At 40.7% G+C, this 21,339-nt stretch overlaps 1 protein-coding gene across 3 annotated transcripts in view; it reads left to right on the forward strand.

The window, feature by feature from the left end:
• Positions 1–14,626: 14,626 nt before the first annotated feature.
• gab2 (GRB2-associated binding protein 2) overlaps positions 14,627–21,339 on the forward strand; it is a 293,558-nt gene continuing 286,845 nt past the window's right edge. For 2 of the 3 annotated variants that reach the window (XM_073043461.1, XM_073043462.1), the window contains exon 1: positions 14,627–15,645. In XM_073043461.1, the coding sequence (XP_072899562.1) occupies positions 15,466–15,645 (180 nt within the window). In that variant the 5' untranslated portion in view covers positions 14,627–15,465. Of the gene's footprint in view, positions 15,753–21,339 lie in introns of all 3 variants that reach the window. The other variant, XM_073043463.1, reaches the window with a different exon arrangement.

The raw sequence follows: 21,339 nt of genomic DNA on the forward strand, positions 1-21,339 counted from the left end.
TATTTTGTGGAAACAATTTGTTAAAAATGTGGGTTATGACCTTTAATTTTACCAAAGAGAAAATGGCTGGAGTTGCCTAGCACTTTAGTGCATAGGTGTTTATTAGGTGTGACAAAATCAAACTTACAAAAATTAGTGAAAATTGTGAAAAAAATGCCAATATGTATAAAAAGGCATCAACACAATAATAGCTCCATACTTATCCAGTGTGAACTCCTGGCAGCCACTCTCTCCCCTATACTGAGGGTGATGAGCTCCTTTTATAGACACTAGGACAATGTCATCTTTAATTACCAAAAAAAGTTAACTGAAGATTGCACATTAATTAAAATATTATGCATCCCACAATGTAATTACAATCGTCTGGTGCTATGGCTCAGAAGAGAAGACGGGTGAAGAGGATTTGCAGCAGTGATAGGAGATTCCATAGTTAGAGGAATATAGATGAGATTCTGTGGATGTGACAGATACACCTAGATGGTATGTTGCCTTCCAGGTGCCAGGGTTAGGAATGACTCGGATTGGGTCCATGGCATTCTAAAGAGGTGGGGATGAGCAGCTCAAAGTCTTGGTACATATTAGCACCAATAACATCGGTAGGAAAGGTGAGAAGGTCCTAAAGAGAGATTTTCAGGGAGCTGGGTAGGAAGCTGAAGGATAGTAATCTCTGGATTGCTGTCTGTTCCAAGTGTCTGTGAGGAAAAGAATAGGATGATTTGGCAGATAAATGCATGGCTGAGGAACTGATGCAGGGGCAGGTGTTCAGATTTCGGGACCATTGGGACTCTTTGGTGAAGGTACAACCTGTACAAAAGGAGTGAGTTACACCTGAACCCAAGAAGGTCCAACATCCTTGCAGCAGGTTTGCTTGAGTTGCTCGGGAAGGTTTAAACAAATTTGACGGGGATGGGAACAAGAGTTATGGTGCTGAGGATGAGCTGGTTGGTTTACAAACAAATACAATATTTTGTGAGACTGCTAGCAAGGACAGGCTGATGAAAGGGCAAAATTGGAGTCAATAGGATGAGTTGCAATGTAAAAGGGGGACAAAAATCAAAAAGAGTCATGAAACAGGATTTAAGGTGTTGAATGCACACAGTATATGGAATATGGTAAATAAACTTGTAGCACAGTTACAGACTGGCTTGTGTATCACTGGCGTGAATCATGGCTGAGAGAAGGTTTTAGCTGGGAGCTTAATGTCCAAGGATACACATTGTATTGCAAGGACAGTCGGTCAGGCAGAGGGGGTGGCACAACTCTGTTGGTAAAAAGTGAAATCAACTCATTACAAAGAAGTGACATAGGATCATTGTGGGTAGAGCTAAGAAACTACAAGGATAAGAAACTCTGATGTGAGTTTTATACAGATCTCCAAACAGTAGCAACAATATAGACTGCAAATTACAAAGGGAGGTAGAAAATGCATCAAAAGGGCAATGTTACAATAGTAATGGGGGATTTCAATATGCCAGTAGATTGGGAAAATCAGGTAGGCGCTGGATTCCAAGAGTGGGGAGCTTTTTGGAATGTGTATAAAATGGATTTTAGAGTAGCTCATAGTTGAGCCCTCTAGAGGATCAGCCATTCTGGATTCGATGTTGAGCAATGAACCAGAATAAATAGTTAACGAGCTTAAGGCAAAGGAACCTGTAAAGGATAATAATCTTAAAATGATAGAATTCACCTTGCAATTTGAGAAAGGGTAGCTAAAGTCAGATGTATCATTAGTACAGGTCAAGTCACTTTTTATTGTCATTTTGACCATAACTGCTGGTACAGTACACAGTAAAAACGAGGCAACATTTTTCAGGACTGTGGTGCTACATGAAACATTTCAAAAACTACACTGAACTACGTAAAAACAACACAGACAAAAAAAAAACTACACTAGACTACAGACCTACCTAGGATTGCATAAAGTGCACAAAACAGTGCAGGCATTGCAATAATTAATAAGCAAGACAATAGGCACAGTAGAGGGCAGTAAGTTGGTGTCAGTCCAGGCTCTGGGTACTGAGGAGTCTGATGGCTTTGGGGAAAAAAATGCTACATAGTCTGATTGTAAGAGCCCGAATGCTTCGGTGCCTTTTTCCCAGATGGCAGGAGGGAGAAGAGATTGTATGAGGGTTGCGTGAGGTCCTTCATAGTGTTGTTAATCCCTGTCCTCAAATAAAAGAATGGGAGCTTTCTATACATTATATAATAAATTCATGATGGAATGACTTATAAAATTATTTAAATAATATCTAAACTTAGTTATTCAATCTGCTTGTAATGAGGACAATTTAGACAATTTTCAAAAGTGTGTTTAGAGTTGCATGTGAGAGCCCGAATGTTTTGGTGCCTTTTTTCAGACGGCAGGAGGAAGAAGAAATTGTATGAGGGGTGCGTGGGGTCCTTCGTAATGCTGTTTGCTTTACGCATGCAGCATGTGGTGTAAATGTCCATAATGGCGGGAAGAGAGACCCTGATGATCTTCTCAGCTGACCTCACTATCCACTGTAGGGTCTTGCAATCCGAGATGGTGCAATTTCCAAACCAGGCAGTGATGCAGCTGCTCAGGATGCTCTCAATACAACCCCTGTAGAATGTGATGAGGAGGGGGGGGGGTGGGGGGGTGTGGGAGATGGACTTTCCTCAGCCTTCGCAGAAAGTAGAGATGCTGCTGGGCTTTCCTTGCTATGGAGCTGGTGTTGCGGGACCAGGTGAGATTCTCTGCCAGGTGAACACCAAGAAATTTGGTGCTCTTAACGATCTCTACTGAGGAGCCGTTGATGTTCAGCGAAGAGTGGTCACTCCGTGCCCTCCTAAAGTCAACAACCATCTATTTTGTTCACATTCAGTGACAGGTTGTTGGCTCTGCACCAGTCCGTTAGCCACTGCACCTCCTCTCTGTATGCTGACTCATCGGTCTTGCTGATGAGACCCACCTCGGTGGTGTCATCAGCGAACTTTATGATGTGGTCAAGCACATGTGTGTTGCAGCACAGTTGTGGGTCAGCAGAGTGAACAACAGTGGACTGAGCACACAGCCCTGGGGGGCCCCCATGCTCAGTGTGATGGTGTTGAAGATGCTGCTTCCGATCCAAACTGACTGAGGTCTCCCAGTCAGGAATTCTAGGATCCAGTTGCCGAGGGAGGTGTTCAGGCCCAGTAGGCTCAGCTTTCCAATTGGTTTCTGAGGGATGATTGTGTTGAATGCTGAATTGAAGTCTATGAACAGCATTTGAACGTACAATGTTGTAAAAGAAATTACAGAGGCATGAGAGAGGAGCTAACAAAATTGATTGGAAGGGAACACTAGCAGGGATGACGGCTGAGCAGCAGTGGCTGATGTTTCCTGGAACAATTTGGAAGGCGCAGGATAGATACATACCAAAGAAGTAGTAGTATTCTAAAGGCAGGTTGATGGAACCATGGCAGACAAGAAGTCAAAGGCAACATAAAAGCCAATGAGAGGGCATATAATAAAGTTAAAAAATAGTGCGAAGTTAAGATTGAGAAACTTTCAAAAACCAAAAGGCAACTAAAAGAGTTATAAGAAAGGAAAAGATGGAATACGAAGGTAAGCTGCCCAATAATATTAAAGAGGATACCAAATGTTTTTTCAGGTATATAAAGTGTAAAAGAGGGGTGAAAGTGGATGAACTGAACTATTTTGCATCAGTTTTCACTATGGAAAACACTTGCAATTTGCTGGAAGTTCAGCAGCGTCAGGAGACAGAGCTGAGTGAAGTTGCCATTCTCGGGAGAAAGTGCTTGGGGAACTGAAAGGTAGATAAGTCATCTAGACCAGATGGTCAACACTCCCGGGTTCTTAAAGAGGTGGCTGTGGAGACAGTGGCAGCATTAGTAATGATCTTTCAAGAACCAATGGATTCTGGCATGGTTCCAGAGGACTGAAAAATTGCAAATGTTACCCCACTCTTCAAGAAGGGGGGGAGGGCAGAAGAAAGGAAATTATAGGCCAGTTAGCGTGACCTCAGTGGAAGATGCTGGAGTTGACTGTTAAGGATGTGGTTTTGATGTACTTGGAGACACATGACAAAATAGGCCATAGTCAGCATGGTTTCAGTAAGGGAAAATCTTGCCTGACAAATCTGTTGGCATTTTTTGAGGAAATAACAAACATGAGGGGCAAAGGAGAATTGATGGATGTTGTATACTTGGATTTTTGGAAAGCCTTTGACAAGATGCCACACATAGAGGCTGCTTAACAAGTTAAGAGCCCATGGCATGGCAGGAAAGATATTGGCATGGATAGAGCATTGACTGATTGGCAGGAGACAAAGAATGGGAATAAAGTGAAACTTTTCTGGTTGGCTAACAGTGACTAGTAGTGTTTCACGGGGGGGGGGTGTTGGGAATGCTTTTTTACAATATACAATGATTTCGATGACAGAATTTATGGCTTTGTTGTAAAGTTTGTGGACAGTGCAAAGATAGTGGAAGAGCAAGTAGTTTGAGGAAGTAGTGAGACTGCAGAAGGACTTAGTGTTGGGAAGTGTATGGCCATGCACTTGGGCAGAAGAAATAAAAGGGTAGACTGTTTTTTAAATGGTGAGAAAATTCAAAAATCTGAGGTGCAAAGGGATTTGGCAGTCCTCGTGCAGGATTCCCTAAAAGCTAATTTGCAGGTTGAGTTGGTGATGAGGAAGGCTAATGCAATGTTAGCATTCGTTTAGAGGACTAGAATATATAAAGTCAAGAATGTAATGTTGAAGCTTTATAATGCATTGGTAAGGCCTCATTTGGAGTATTGTGAGCATTTTGGACCTCTTATCTAAGAGAAGATGTGCTGACATTGGAGAGGGTTCAAAGGAGGGTCGTAAAAATGATTCCGAGATTGAAAGTCTTACCATATGAGGAGTGTTTGATGGCTCTGGTCCTCTACTTACTGGAATTCAGAAGAGTGAGGGGGCTCTCATTGAAACATACTGAATGTTGAAAGGTCTTGATAGAGTGGATGTGGAGAGGATGTTTCCATTGGTAGGGGAATCTAAGACCAGAGGACACAACCTCAGAATCGAACAGAGATGAGAAACAATTTCTTGAGCCAGAGAGTGGTAAATCTCTGGAATTCATTGCCACAGTTTGCTGTCAAGGCTATACGTCATTGGGTATACTTAAGGCAGAGTTTGATTAGTCAGGGCATACAGGGAAATGGGAAGAAGGCAGGAGATTGGTGCTGAGAGGGAAATAGATCGGCCATAATGAACTGGTGGAGCAGATTCATGGGCCAAATGACCTAATTCTGCTCCTATATCTTATGGTCTTATTCACTAAGTAAATGAAATATTCCACCGTGTATGGCAGGAAAGGCACCATAAAGCCAATTTGAGTGCATCAGCTTGGTTTAGGGCCCTGCAGATGTCACGGAACTGCCAGAAGACAGCTGCACGAAACAACAGAATGCTCAATGCAATCACACAGTTAGTGCAAATAAAGAATGAAATTAAACTAAACTCTGGTGACTCTCTGAATCGATGAAACAATGTGGGTGGAAAACTGTGGGTTAATTGTGAGAATATACCAGGGAAGACATTCAAGTGGGTGCAGTCACTGCAATGACAGCAGAATGATAGGGCATATGTTTGTAACGAGTGCTCTCCTTCACGGTTATTAAACTCATTTGTTGGGAAACTCCACAGTACACCCAACTTGTAGCTTCTTAACTCTTCATCAGAACCTTGTTGGTAAATTCCATCATCAGATTTGAAAGCAAAGCGATTTTCTGAAATTCTAATGGCTTGGTATGTGAGGTTTCCTGGTTGCTTTTACCACACTCCCTGTTGACTTGCTGTACCTGTTTCCCATGTTCCTGTCAGCTTGCTGAAGCCCCAATTCCCGCACTCTCCATAGATTCTGTTATCTGTTATTTGTGAAGCGGAGTGCCGTGCGCAATCATAATTGGATGAAAATGGACGTGGGAGCATGGAGGAACATCTGAAAATCTCCAGGAAGACCTTCTTCGTTGCTGCTGCTGCTGTGAGGTCTGGGTCTCTGCTGGGAAGAACAGGCCCCCAGTCCTCGGGGTCGCATTGGCGGGGCCGTCTTAATATGCTCGGCAGAGGATGGTGCTCAGAGAAGCTGTGCCGGAGAGGATGGTTGGAAGCTCGGAGGTTCGACAGACTCGGAGTCTGCTGTGATCGGAGCGCTTTCACTGTGTGCTGTGTCTGTGAGGCTGGGTTCGACAGAGCTTTCATTGTGTGTTGTGTCTGCGAGGCTGAGTTCAGCACCGTGGAAGTCTATAGCGGGGGTATTCCCTTCTGCCGCCTGCGTCAGATGGCGAGTCTGTCGGGACCCTGGGGACTTGTGGAAACTATGTGGTGGTTTCTTTCAAACTTATAGTCTTTTAACATCTTTGGACTATTTTTACTGTGCCCATGGTCTGTTTTTTATCAATTATGCTATTGTTTGCACTGTTGTAACTATACGTTCTAACTATGTGGTTTCGTGCAGGTCTTGTAGCTTTAGTTTTTGGTCTTGTTTTGTCTGGTGGAATTGGAGCTCCTTTCTGGGGAATGCGCTAAGATAGTAGTGTGATATTAATGCGCAGCAGCCTCTCCGGACTCTGGATTTGGGGATTGCCAAACGTTATGTGGATTTTCTGATGTAGTCTGTTTTGTCATGTGCTTTTGTGATATCATTCTGGAGGAACGTTGTCTCATTTTTTAACTGCATCGCATTTGTGGTTTCTAAATGACAATAAACTGAATCTGAATCTGAGATTCACCTGCTTCACTGGCAAATTTATTATATATTGTGCAACCTCTTTTTTTAAAAAAAAGTGTGAAGACATACTAATAGGATATTATCCAAGATTGTGGAACATCTGACAGTCTAGCACCATCCGATTCCTGAGTGTGTTGGATTACTGGTGTTTTAATGTACCCATATAGAGTTTGTTATATTTATCCATGTATTTTTGTTTTGTGGATTTAGCCCATATTTGATTATACTGTAAATCATTTGTATCAGTTGCATTTCTCATGTATAAAATAAGAATGTGAATTGTACAAAATGATTCAGAGCCTAAAATAAGATCAGCTGCCTAAGATGTGAATTTGGTAAAGAAATAGAAAGCTTTATCAAAAATGCAGAATTTTAAATAAGCTTTAGAAGGATGAATACAAAAGATCAAGGTGAACATGTTCCTAGTTTAGAGACTACTGGAGATCAAAATCAGCAAATGTAAATAGGGAGGGAGTGTAAGAGTGCCAAGGAGACCAGAGTGAAATGAGCATACAGTACTGGCAAATGGAGTTTAAGGAACAGGAAACTATGAAGGATTTTTAAAGAAGTTAATATTTTAAATTTGTTGCATAATACACAGGAAGCTAAGAAAAATGAATTTGTGGTTATTAGAATTCATGATGGAAGAAACCAGAGAATCTCGTGAACATAGAACTTGACGAATCAATTCTGGTGAGTCAGGGAAAAAGATAAATGAGATACAATCATTTGTATGGATTATTATATAATACAAACCCAGGTAATGTACTTCTGTAATAAATATTGTTTCAGAATAATAATCAACAATTATTAACATTGCTTTTCCAAGCTAAAAGAAGAAATTTAAATCTAATGAAATCAACATCCTTTGAAGCCGTTACAAAATGTACATCTAGTATACTATTGGATAAACCTCATACTGTAAATTTACTGGCCAGTATGCCACTGGTGTTTAGGGCAGCAATGAAGTCCTCCATCTCTGGCAGTGTTCAGTGCTTCCTTCATCATGTCAGTAGCTTTCTATTGATTTTCACTACTGTCAGTCACACAAGTCCCAGCTGGAGACTTGGGAACACCATTGCATTCAGATGTAGAAGGATTTTTCATTGCTGTTTCCATAATAATTTTGTTTTAGCAGTCAGGGTTGTTAGCCCTGAGCTGAACTCTCGAACCTGGAGGACCGGTGGACCACTCTTAGTCTGGTCTCTACCCTTTGACCTGTTTGGCATGGGTGACCCTACCAAGAGCCAAAGCATAAAACCCTGATTCCAGCCACCATAGCTCTCTGGGTCATTGAGGCATGCAAGCCACCAAACCCAGTGACAAGGCTGTAGTCCTCTTGGGGAGTGTAAAGCCAAGAAGTTATTGATCAAACATTTCATCATACATGTCAACCATTGTTCAGAACAACTGTCATTTACAGATAATGTGTAACATACAAACCTAATTAATAAGGTGATCCTGTTTACTTTAAGAACCAATGAAAACTACCATTTTAGCTCATAGAAGTAATTTGGAATAAGATAATAGCATTTCTAGCTTAATATATTCATTTTGTTAAGTATCTTGAAGGAATATGTGTATTAAAATATATATCTTTATTGCTCCCCTGATGTTTCACTGCCTAGATTAGAAGAATCCAGTTTCTTTGCCTGATTGGTGCAAAGAAATTTAATTTTGGAGTGGGTTTTGTGGGTTAAAGAGATGACATTGGCCTAGTCACTATTCAGTTGTTCCTTTCTGAAAAGTTCCTATGTGGTCAAACTTAAGTGAGGTTAGAGCTCATGACTCTGATGAACTTTAAATCTGCGCATGAAAAATAGTGCTTGGGATGAGTGTCAAAGTAAATGATAGAAGATAATATCTTTGGGGGAAAAGAAGGTAAGGTAAAGAATATTGCCTGAAAAGTGTTGTTTGTTGACATTTTAGTATTTAATAGAAATATGTACTTGCAAATTGCAATTTATGTCTGTGTTGCAAGTTAAGAAATATACTAATAATTTCCTACGGCATTTTCTTCAAACATGTGCTTAAAGACCACTATTTCCCAATCAGTACCATATATTTTGTTTTGAAATCTGACAGAAGAAAACCTAGTCATTGGTACTGAGGAAAGGCTTGCAGATACTGCAGAAACCTATCTCGGCAGATGATTTAACATCCTGAAAATTGCAGTTATTCAAATGTTGCGCGATATGCACTGACCCTACCAAGTTAACCATCCTAAGAAGGGGGGGGGGGGGGAAATACTTGCTTTACTGAATGTTAAAAGCATATATATTTCAATGTAGTAGGGAGTTGCTTTACCAGTGGGAGCGTTGGTTGCTGTGGCCAAGAGCTCCATGTAAGCAGTTGTACAAGTTCCTATACTTCCCAGTGGGGTGTGACTAAGGCAATATGATACAAAGGCAGTTTATTAGATTTTGCACATTTTGTTGAGATTTTAACATTTTTGTGGAAGTGTATGCAATCAATCAGCTTTGAGCTTTTATTTATTTAAATTTTCTAATAACAGCTGTAAAACTAACCATGTTGAAATGTCATTCAATTTTAATTTTAGTTACATTTCTTACAATAGCAAACATATAATATGAATTTTTAATTTTAAATAGATCTGTTTGCAGCAATTTGCTTTTGTTTAGTTTTTTTCACATTTCAAATGAAGATGTTTCAAAGGAACACAGTCCTACAATTCATAATCACACCAAAAGGAAATATTAAGGCAGTTGATTAGAAAGTTACCAAAGAGTTAGGTTAATTTGAGGGAGCTGACTGGTGTAGGGAGGGAATCCCAGGAGTATATGGCTTTGGCAAATGAAAGCAAGGCTATCAATGTAGAGCAAATAGTTAAACAATCATGAGATGAGGGTAACAGTTCATGTACCTTGTAGGGTTTAATGGGCAATAGGAGAATATGGTGATACAAAGGGGTGAACACAGAGAGTTTTGAAAACAATAAATTTTAAAGCAAGGAACAAACTGCGAGAGAAACTCAGCAGATTATGCGGTGTCTGTGGTGGAAGATAGCTGGTATAGAGGGAAGTAATGGTAAGACAGGCCGGTTGGTGACAGGAGGATGAAGGAGGGTTAGAGGTAGTGGCAGAAAGAGCCAGGAGTGGAGTTGGGAGACAGGGCAAATGTGTGAAAGGAGGAAACAGCTGGGAAAGGGCAGGGTGAAGGCGGAGATGGAGGGTGGAGGATGGCAAGCAGGGGAAAGACTATCAGTACTGGAATCTGATAAGTAAGGTGAGAACAGGAACCATCAAAGGAGAAATGAAGGGCAGCTGAACAATTAATGTAGAAAATTTAAAATTGTACTATTCAAGAGTCACTCAAGGTCCATGGATAAAATTATGATCTTAGTTCAAATTACCACCTGGGAGGAAAAGTTTACAAATGTCTCTCTAAGGTTGGAATGAGGTAAGATGTATCTGCTGACACTGGAGAGGGTTCAAAGGAGGTTCATGAAAATGATTCCAGGATTGAGTGGCTTGACATACAAAGAGGATTTGATGGCTCTGGGCCTGTCTTCATTAGAATTCAGAAGAATGAGGGGTGACCTCATTGAAACCTATAGAATAGTGAAAGGTCTTGACAATGGATGTGGAGAGGATGTTTCCTATGGTGGGAGAGTCCAAGACTAGAGGACACAGCCTCAGGATAGATAGATAGATAGATAGATACTTTATTCATCCCCATGGGGAAATTCAACTTTTTTTCCAATGTCCCATACACTTGTTGTAGCAAAACTAATTACATACAATACTTAACTCAGTAAAAAATATGATATACATCTAAATCACTATCTCAAAAAGCATTAATAATAGCTTTTAAAAAGTTCTTAAGTCCTGGCGGTAGAATTGTAAAGCCTAATGGCATTGGGAAGTATTGACCTCTTCATCCTGTCTGAGGAGCATTGCATCGATAGTAACCTGTCGCTGAAACTGCTTCTCTGTCTCTGGATGGTGCTATGTAGAGGATGTTCAGAGTTATCCATAATTGACCGTAGCCTACTCAGCGCCCTTCGCTCAGCTACCGATGTTAAACTCTCCAGTACTTTGCCCACGACAGAGCCCGCCTTCCTTACCAGCTTATTAAGACGTGAGGCGTCCCTCTTCTTAATGCTTCCTCCCCAACACGCCACCACAAAGAAGAGGGCGCTTTCCACAACTGACCTATAGAACATCTTCAGCATCTCACTACAGACATTGAATGACGCCAACCTTCTTAGGAAGTACAGTTGACTCTGTGCCTTCCTGCACAAGGCATCTGTGTTGGCAGTCCAGTCTAGCTTCTCGTCTAACTGTACTCCCAGATACTTGTAGGTCTTAACCTGCTCCACACATTCTCCATTAATGATCACTGGCTCCATATGAGGCCTAGATCTCCTTGGTAGAGCGGTATCCTTTCAGAATGGAGTTGAGGAGGAATTTCTTTAGCCACTGAATGGTGAATCTGTGGAATTCTTTGCCACAGGCAGCTGTGGAGGCCAAGTCTTTAAGGTAGAGGTTGATAGATTATTTATTGGTCAGGGAATGAAGAGATAAGGGAAGAAGGCAGGAGATTGGGGCTGAAAGGAAAATCAGATGAGCCATGATGAAATAGTGGAGAAGACTTGATGAGCCAAATGGCCTAATTCTCCTCCTATATCTTATGGTCTTACAGATTGTAGTAGAATAGTTAAGTCTGAACTTAGCATTGGCTTGAGTTAGGGCTTCACCAAATGGCTTAGTGATGGTTGAAAATTAATGTTAGGATTAACTTGGTCACTCAAGACTCAGTTTCACTTTCAGACAGTTTTTACTACAAGAACTGAATCAATATGTTGAGCTTATTGCCATAAGAGGAGGTATAGGTACAATGAAAAACTTGCTCCCAGCAGCATCACATGCACATAGGTTCACAATACACACAGAATATAAATTATGCATGACAAGGTATTAGTACAAAAAATACAATCAGAAACAAGTCTACAGTAGTCTAAGAGGTGGCCTGTCATGTTCCATTGCCAAAGTAGGATTAGAGTTATGCAGATCAGTTCAAGAACAGTAGGAAAGTAACTGATTCCGAACCTGATGGTTGTGGGATATAATGCCTTTGTACTTCCTGTCTGACTGTAGAATGAGAAAAGGGCATGGCCCAGATGATGGAATTCCTTGATAAATGTTGCCTTGAGGCAGTACCTCATGTGGATGCTTTCAGTGGCTGGGAGGGATGTGCCCATGTGGGTCAAGCTGTATCTCCTACTCTCTGTAGCCTCTTGCATTGGAATTGTCGTACCAGGCCATGGTGCATCCAGTCAGGAGGTACCTAATAAAGTGGCTACTGTGTGTAGTTCTGTAGCTTCATGGTTCTCTGCTGCTGTAGCCCATTCACATCAAGGTTCAAAACGTTGTGTTCAGTAATGTTCTTCTGCACATTACTGTTATAGCATGTTATTATTTGAGTTACTGTCACCTTTCACTCAGCTTGAACCAGCCTGGCTGTTCTCCTCTAACCTGTCTCATTGACAAGGCATTTTCACCCACAGAACTGCTACTAATTGGATGGGTTTTTTTTTTGTTTTCTGTACCATTCCCTGTAAACTCTAGAGACTGTAGTGTGTGAACCCTCAGGAGATCTTCAATTCTGAGATAATCAAATCACCCTATCTGGCACCCAATTATCATTCCATGGTCAAAGTCATTTAGATTACATCTTTTGCTCATTCTGATGTTTGGTCTGAACAACAATTGAATCTGTTGATCATGTCTGCATGATTTTATTCATTGAGCTCTACCACATGATTGGCTGAATATATATTTGCATTAATGAGCAGGTGCATCTCATAAAGTGGCTACTGATTGTATGTGCTGGGGTTGAGACAGCATGGTGTAGAAAGGAGTGAGAACAATGGCTTCTGTCCTGGTATTTATATTAGATTTTTACCCATCTAATGTCGAATGTTGGGCATTAGTGTGATTGTTTAAAAACAGCAGAAGAGTCAAGAGTTGGTGGTAAATTTTGGACCAGCTTTCATACAGTTTTTCAAGATTGTATTTTTGGATGTTATGGGCAGAATGTTGATGAGAAATAGAAACAGGCCAAAGATTAACTCTTTGGAGACACTCATGGTGTGTGCTGGCATGGGAAAAGAAGCCATTGTTGACTATTTTCAAAAGCCAAGTCTGGAGTTTGGGCTGAGTATACCTTGAAACTTTATTCTGAAAGATGAGGGGAAATAGAAGGCACAGGGAGGTGAAGTGAATGTTCGTAATTGAGTTGCGGGATGAATTCAGACTGTATTTTGAACTTGGTTAAATAGAATGGCCTTTATGTTGGAAGACCTACTTTGGAATTCTGATGCATTTATTTTTTTTAAAGCTTTATTCTACTTTTAATAAAAGCAAACACTAATAGAATGTTAAGTGTAAGTTACAGTTGATGGAACTTGAGATTCATTTGTCCGTTTAAATAAACCTTACACCAGAAGCAAGCACAAATTTGCTATGCCCTATTGAGATTTTCTGCTATTTGCACTTGTTTCGGGGCTCTTTCAGGAGATCCCAAAAATTAAGCAGACATCTTTTCAATGAATCTACAAAATTAATGTAGCAGAGGCCTGATTACGATAACCCAAGCTAACTAGAGTTTAATTATGGAGGGTAATTTTAAAATTGGGTTAATTAGAACTGTTGATCTGTCTTGATTTTAAATTGCTTGTTTCCTGTTATCAAACCCCAAGTTACCAGTTACCTCAATTAAATGTGTTACCTATTTGTTTTGATTTTTTTTACACTGCATTAAAATCTTGCTTGATTGCTCTTGTTCATAACACTGGACAACAAATACCTTGCTTCCTGAATACTTTGGGTGTATATTATGGAAGTTGGGCTGCTGATCATGAAAATCACCAGGAAATCTCCCTAACACCCACCATTTTTTTTAAAGTGCCTATATTTGTTATTTCAATTCAAAATTCAAGCCATAATAACAGATGCTAAGATTAAGGAAGGCATTTTTTGCTGGTCCACAAATCAGACAGGTCACCAATGACGGGCAATTCGAGGAACTTCTAGTGGAACCGCTGAAAATCGCATGGATTTTCAAGGATGTTGTTGAAAATGTGCTTGGCAACTACAGAACAACTGCGTGCGGCTGGTTGACAACATGCTTTAAGCATATAAAACAATAAAGAGCAACATGTCACTAAAGATTCATTTTCTGCATCCCCATCTAGACTTCCCCGTAAATCTAGGGACTGGCAGAGAAGGATTGCACCATGATAATGCAGTTATGGAGTAATGGTATTAGGGCGACTGGAATCTATCAATGCTGGCCAATTATTGTTGGACTCTTAAGCAAGAAGCCTCAAACACAGTAGAAACGAAAATAATCAACAAAATATTTTAGCTTAGTTGAACTATTACAAAGCGTCAACACTTATGCAATTAAAGGCATTATATTCAATAAAAGTTAATTTCTTGTTTCTCCAAATTCCTACGTGACACAAGTAGACTGAAAACCTATCTGTGTTCAGCTTCAAGTGGTCTACTATAAAACAAACATTCAGAGGAAGCAACACTTCAGAAAAAATGTTGTCCAGTGTAATTTTTCGCATGTTATTGTATAAGCGCTGAAGCTTTTTGCAAAATGAACCCCAAACTAAATTAGGTAGTGTAATTGCCGTTTACGTGAGGGTGGAAATTCTGCTCCGGGATTTACCAGGTGATAATTCCTGAAGCACAATTTCTAAAATGCCCAGTAACTGGATTGAAAGTGGCGCTTTTAGTGAGCTCACCGAATACAGATATTCTGGGTAGCCATAAAGATCGCGATGACAAGAAGTATGCACGTTGCAAATGTGACTTGAAAGCCGCTCCCACTGCTCCAAGTCTCCGTACAAGGAAATGGCTGAGATACCAATTTGCTTTTCAATAACTCCTGCAAAGAATGTGCGTGGCTGCGGATAACAACTGTTCTCGTGTTGAATAACCACCAAACCGAATTTAATCTGTTCCAGCTCGTGTTAATTGGTCACTAGGGTGGTAGCAGAGAGCCGCTGGTGAGAATCAGCAACATCTCAAAATAGACACTGCTGTAAACTTCAGAATGAGGAATTTTGTTTAAAGATTATCTGCTTTCAAAAAAAACTTGCTAATCCATTTTCTGCAAAATGACTGGATCTGGCTGCGGAAACCATTTGGGAAAATGTTCCGCAGAAATGTGGGGTCTTTCGACCTAATCAGAAAATGGAACAAGAATATCACAGTAATGTTTGTTTACAAGCATAATTCTGTATCCCAACACAACTCGGTTAACTACGCCTCTTAAAGGTTAGTCTGAGCCAGAGAAGGGAAATAAGAGTTTAAAAATAAAATTCTGTGTACTGTCTAAATTGGGAATTGCTAGGACATATAAACCGTCAAATTTTCATGTGTTGTACGTAGACTGATTTGGTCAGTTGTGCGTTATTGACCAATAATTCTGGTTTGACAACCTCCGCGTCTGTTTGTTTGAGCTGTCAATGGGATCTGTGCTTTAAATTACTTAAAACAGCAGACTAACTCCACTGGCTTGAAGCCCAGACACTGCGGTGGCAATCGCTCTCTGCTATTTCTCTATTTGAGATATACAAGGCTGTCATGTTCAATGATTTTATTCCAAGAAAACGAATATTTCGCTAACAGTTGATGGTGCATTTTTCCGTGCCAAACACAGAAAGTGGAGTTCGCCTTTAAGAGCGGGATGGGCGGGGGCGTGGCTCAACCCGAAACAATCGCCCTGCTCACTACTTCCTACATGAGCCCGGCATCTGGAGCGAGGGAGTCTCGGGGTTGCCTTCCGTGGCGTTTGACGGAGTGTTTACCTGCTATTTCACTGGACAGCTTGCGATCTGAGGGGAAGGCTGTCAACGTCTCCCTGAATGTGAGTGCACCGTCCTTGCGCTATAGCTACTGGCCAAGATGAGCGGAGAAGTGGTTTGCTGCGGCTGGTTAAGAAAATCCCCGCCAGAAAAGAAGTTGAGGCGATATGTGAGTAAGAAAGATTTTCCAGTGTGTTTCCAAGTGCAGGCAATTTCGGAACATAAACGCGTTAATGCAAGATGTGCTCATTCTTTGATGTATGCCGATTGGCATCCGATCAAATGAAAACAAGTTTCTAGGAGCCGATACTGTAATAGCATTCAAGGACTAACTGGATGCAATTATATCATAAAGACTAACTGGGGTTTGTTTTAGTTGTCATGATTGTGTGTCTCGACTACCAGAGGTAAACAATAAAATCGATACTAATTTAGACTGAATTTTCGAGGCATACGAGTTTCAGAAGTAGAAACCATATGTAAACAGCTCTTATTGTCCGGTTCCAACTGTCGTTCGACAGAACACGGGACAATGCAACATGACTTGGTCTTGAAATAGTATGGGCTTGTCAACATTGGACACCTGCTTTGTTTCCAGGTGCAGGGTACAGTATTTCCATTTGGTCTCCACAAAGCTTCGGTTGACTCAGTATTTTGGGTATTAACATCAGTCGCCCTTTTCCAGAAGGTTGTCGTGCGTTAGAGGGAAATTTAAAAAGATGAGGGACGTTGGAATATATTTGCGGAATTCATTCCAAAATCCTCAAGACGGAGACAGTTAACCATAAAATGAGAAGAGGAGCTGCACTTCAACTCGGATATTTTTGGTTGCATTAAATTTGAACTAAGTCGTTGCCCTTTGTGGGGATACAGCCTATTTCTGTAAATGAACGTAATTATTCCCATGCAAATACATTGCTACAGCTTTTACCCTGATGTTAAACAGTGTTTGGTTTATTCGAATCATGTTACTGTTTCTATCACGTCTCAATTCTGGTACTAGCTCCCTTGCAAAGACTTCCGTGTAGTATTGTGTGTTTTTTTTCAAGTCTCGCGCGTTGACTTTCAGCTGTTTTCTCGCGCTAGGATTGCAATTTATCTGATCAGGCCCCCCTCCAAAAACAATCTTCAGTTGTCTCGGCGCCAAGCAATCTCAATAAACGCTGTACTTCAACTGTTTTCTGTTTAATTTCTGGCTGTGCCAGATGCAGAGGACTGTCGTCAATTTTACACTCGAAGCCTCCTCGAAGTGAAAGGTGGCTTCTCTTTCTTGGACTCTTGGTTACTGTTGCAGTACCGGATTACAAATATGCAAACACTGAATATGGTTCACTTCAATCCGATACAGACGTAATGATACCAATCACTGCCGTGCATGAGTTCAAACCTACAATCGGGAGTAGACTTCACCAACATCGGAGAAGCTGTTGAGCAGCCCAATCAGAAACCAGGATTTTTTTGTCTCCCTCTGCTGGAAGATATTCTGCTCGTTCTTGCTTACTGGTGACTGTTTATAGAACAAAATTGGCAGATTCTTGACAACACATTGTTTTCCCTATTGAAAGTGATTTATAGTGGGTTCGAAAAAGGACTATGTGTAAATATTTTATTTCAAAGAAGGTTAAAATTATGTCAGGTTTGGGTGGAAGATGTGGGCAAATGTTATGTTGAATGCTGTACAATTTGGGCATAGTTCTAGCTAGGTCTAGAAAAGATGTATTCTAAAATCCTCCATTTCAAATAACTACCATGATAGTTTATTTCGTTTTTCAAATGTTTCTTTCAATATTTATGATTTTATGATTTAAGATTGTTTGCAGTTTACTTCCCCAGAATAATAATGTTCGTCCTGTGATGTGGGCTGTGTGACTAACATTCCCAGCACTTTGTCTTGCAATGCAGGCAAACTGCTGGAGGAACTCAGCAGGTCAGGAAGCATCCATGGAAGCGAATAGTCGATTGCTTCAGAGCAAGACCCTTCTTCAGGACTGGAAAGAAAGGGGGAAGATGCCAGAGTAAGAGGGTGGGGAGAAAGGATTCAGGACAGGCTGGAAGGTGATGTGTAAAGCCAGATGGCTGGGAGGGGTACAAATCTGGAGAGGAAGGAATCTGATAGGAGAGGAGAGTGGACAACAGGAAAAAGAGGAGGAGGAGACCCAGAGGGAGGTGATAGGCAGGTGAGAAGAGGTAAGAGGCCAGAGTGTGGAATAGATGGAAGGGGGGGGGGGGGAATTTCTTTTACCAGATGGAGAAATCGATATTTGTGCCATCAGACTGGAGGCTGCCCAGGCGGAATTTAAGGTGTTGCTCCATCACCCTGAGGGTGGCTCCATCACCCTGAGGGTGGCTCCATCACCCTGAGGGTGGCCCCATCATGGCAGAGACCATGGACTGACGTGTCAGAGCGGGAACGAGAATTGGAATTAAAATGTTTGGCCACCGTGAGGTTTCGCTTTTGGCGGATGGAAGCAAGATGTGTTCAGTGGTAGGATCCCTTTGGAGATGGCGGGTGTCAGGGAAAATTATGTGTTGGATGTGGAGGCTCATGGGGTTGTCGGTAACAACAAGAGGGACCCTGTCTCTATTAAAACGGTGGGGAGATGGGATGAGCGTTGATGTTCAGGAAATAGAGGAGATCCCTCCTGCTGTTTGATCTGCTGGAGTTCCTCCTGCAATTGTATGTTTTGCAGAAGGAATTTTGTCTTTTTGTTTACTACTTTTTTAAATAAAAAATTTACGGTATATCTGATAAGTAATTAATTGAAGTGTTCACGCCTGTGCCTCGTGCTCCAAATGTTATTCCAAAGAATGGCTTTTCTAACCACACGTTTAATTTGTAAATTTAATGTTTGTTTCTTTGCCCCTACCTTTAAAACTCTGGTTCGTAGTTGACACTTCCATCTTGTTCCATCTGCCCATCATCCCTCCCTTAACTGGTTCCACCTATCTCCTACCAACCTTTCTCCTTAATCTTCCTCCCTCTCCTTCCCATGTGATTCCAGCTGTCTAACTTTTTATCTGTTTTCACCAATCACTTATCAGCGTCTGTCTTGCCACTTCCCACTTTTGTACACTGGCTACCTTTTCTCTGCTCTGTCCTGATGTAGGGTCCAAACCCAAAACATCATGTAGGGTGACAATCCAAAATGTAAATTGTCCCTGTCCCTCCACAGATTGTTGCTTCTTCACCCATGGACTTTTTCCAGCTGTTTTTTTTTCATTTTCCAGTATGTGCAGTATTTTATTTCTCCTGGAAAACATTCCTTCCTTCCTCTGGTTTAGAGAGTATGCATTATGATCAGAGATTAAGGAAGCTAGGGCTTTACTCTTTGGAGAGAGGGAGGATGAGAGAAGACATGATAGAGGTGTACAAGATAATCAGAGGAATAGATAGAGTGGATAGCCAGCGCCTCTTCCCCAGGGCACCACTGCTCAATATAAGAGGACATGGCTTTAAGGTAAGGGGAAGAAAGTTCAAGGGGGATATTAGAGGAAGGTTTTTTACTCAGAGAGTGGTTGGTGCATGGAATGCGCTGCCTGAGTCAGTGGTGGAGGCAGATACACTAGTGAAATTTAAGAGACTACTAGACAGGTATATGGAGGAAATTAAGGTGGGGGTTATATGGGAGGCAGGGTTTAAGGGTCGGCACAACATTGTGAGCTGAAGGGCCTGTACTGTGCTGTACTATTCTATTCTATACTATTTATGCATCTTAATGCAGCTTCTCTTTCAGCCACTTCTTCAATCTCTATTTGCTTTACAAATTCTCATCACAGCTTGACAATTGAATAGAATCTCCTTTGTCACAATTGTAATGCTCTATATGACACCAAATTTATTTTATTTTCCAAAACATGTCTGCTGCTTGTCCTACCCTCTCTAAAATCTTTATATTGTACCTGCCCACATCACTTCCAGTCTGCCTTCTTTTTGATTTCAAGCTATCCTTCAATTTAAATTCCTCCTTGTCCAAAGGTATGCCACTTCTTCTCACCATGACTTTGGGATTAGTTAACCCTTGGTCTCAATACCTCTTCAAAATGTAATTTTATCTGCACCATAATATCCCCTTATTTCGGTGCCATATTGCATTTGCTGATACAATTGTGAAGTAAAGTGGGACAGATAATTGTTAAATGGAGGTTGTTATTTAAGCCTGTCACTCATTGTGCCAGACAGAGTTTGTTTGTTCAGCTAGCCATGATCTTGTCACAGAATTTTGATCAATATGAGTCTGATATTTCTGTTCATCTCCCCTCACAAGTATTCTTATGGTCTTTAATATTCCCTTCATATTCATTTTGGCAGTAGAGCGTTCAGCTAACTGTAAGCTCTTTTCTGGTATTTCCTTATTGTTGTCCTGACGAAGGGTCTTGGTCCAAAATAGCGAGTCTTTTATTCATTTTCTTGGACACTGCCTGACCTGCTGAGTTCCTCCAGCATTTTGTGTATGTGTTACTCTGGATTTGCAGCATCTGCAGAATCACTTGCTTGTATCCCTCTTTCTGGCTTCTGAATAGTTCTTAGTATTAATTGCTTCTAGTCAACCATTATTTTCCCAATCCTCTTGTGTCTTTATTTAATTCTTAGCAATTTTATTTGAGTCTATGTGAATTTAGGATGTGACTTGTCTTTTATACCTGTCTGTTTGCAAAGTTCAATTTGTATGTAGCTGAGGTAGCTCTACCAAGTGAACCTAGATTGATCAGGTCACCATGAGATAAATCCATTAATTCCAGACAAAACTTCGAGCCACCAGACATGTCAGCTTTCCCCAAAGCATTATCTTTGTAATTTCTCACAGAAAGTGAGAAGCAGTTTGATCCTATTTTTTTTGAGGCACCTGAGTATTTGTAAATGTCTTGAGATGGGTATTTCCTCATAGCAATTAGTCAAATCTTTTTCCATTCTTCTATGATGCCTGCTTTACAACCATAAGCAATTCTCAAGCTAATAATTGCCAAATGTCTCAAAATAGCTATGGCTAAACAATAAACCAGCTAATATTTTGTCATCTGACATCCATTATATCTTTTTAAAAAATATGAAACATTTAGAATCAATCAGATTTATTATCACTGACACGGGTTATGAAATTTGTTAACTTAGCAGCAGCAGTTCAATACAATACGTAATATAGAAAAAAACAAAATAAAATAATAATAAATTACAGTACATGTATAGTTAATAGATTAAAATCATGCAAAAAAAAAGCAGAAATAATATAGATTTAAAAAGTGAGGTAGTGCCCAAGGGTTCAATGTCCATTTAGGAATCGGATGGCAGAGGAGAAGAAGCTGTTCCTGAATCGCTGTGTGTGTGCCTTCAGGCTTCTGTATCTCCTACCTGATGGTAACAATGAGAAAAGGCCATGCCCTGGGTGCTGGATGTTCTTAATAATGCCTTTCTGAGGCACTGCTTCTTGAAGGTGTCTTGGGTACTTTGTAAGTTAATACCCAAGATGGAGCTGACTAAATTTACGACCCTCTGCAGCTTCTTTCAGTCCTGTGCAGTAGCCCCACCCCATACCAGATAGTGATGCGGCCTGTCAGAATGCTCTCCATGGTACATGTATAGAAATTTTTGAGTATATTTGTTGACATACCAAATCTCTTCAAACTCATAATGAAGTATAGCTGCTGTCTTGCTTTCTTTATAACTGCATTGATATGTTAGGACCAAGTTAAATCCTCAGATATCTTGTGATTTATCAATGTGATAAGAATTAAAAATTGCAGTCAGAAGTTGTTCTAAG

The sequence above is a fragment of the Hemitrygon akajei genome, chromosome 4, assembly GCF_048418815.1.
Source record: "Hemitrygon akajei chromosome 4, sHemAka1.3, whole genome shotgun sequence".
NCBI lineage: Eukaryota > Metazoa > Chordata > Chondrichthyes > Myliobatiformes > Dasyatidae > Hemitrygon > Hemitrygon akajei.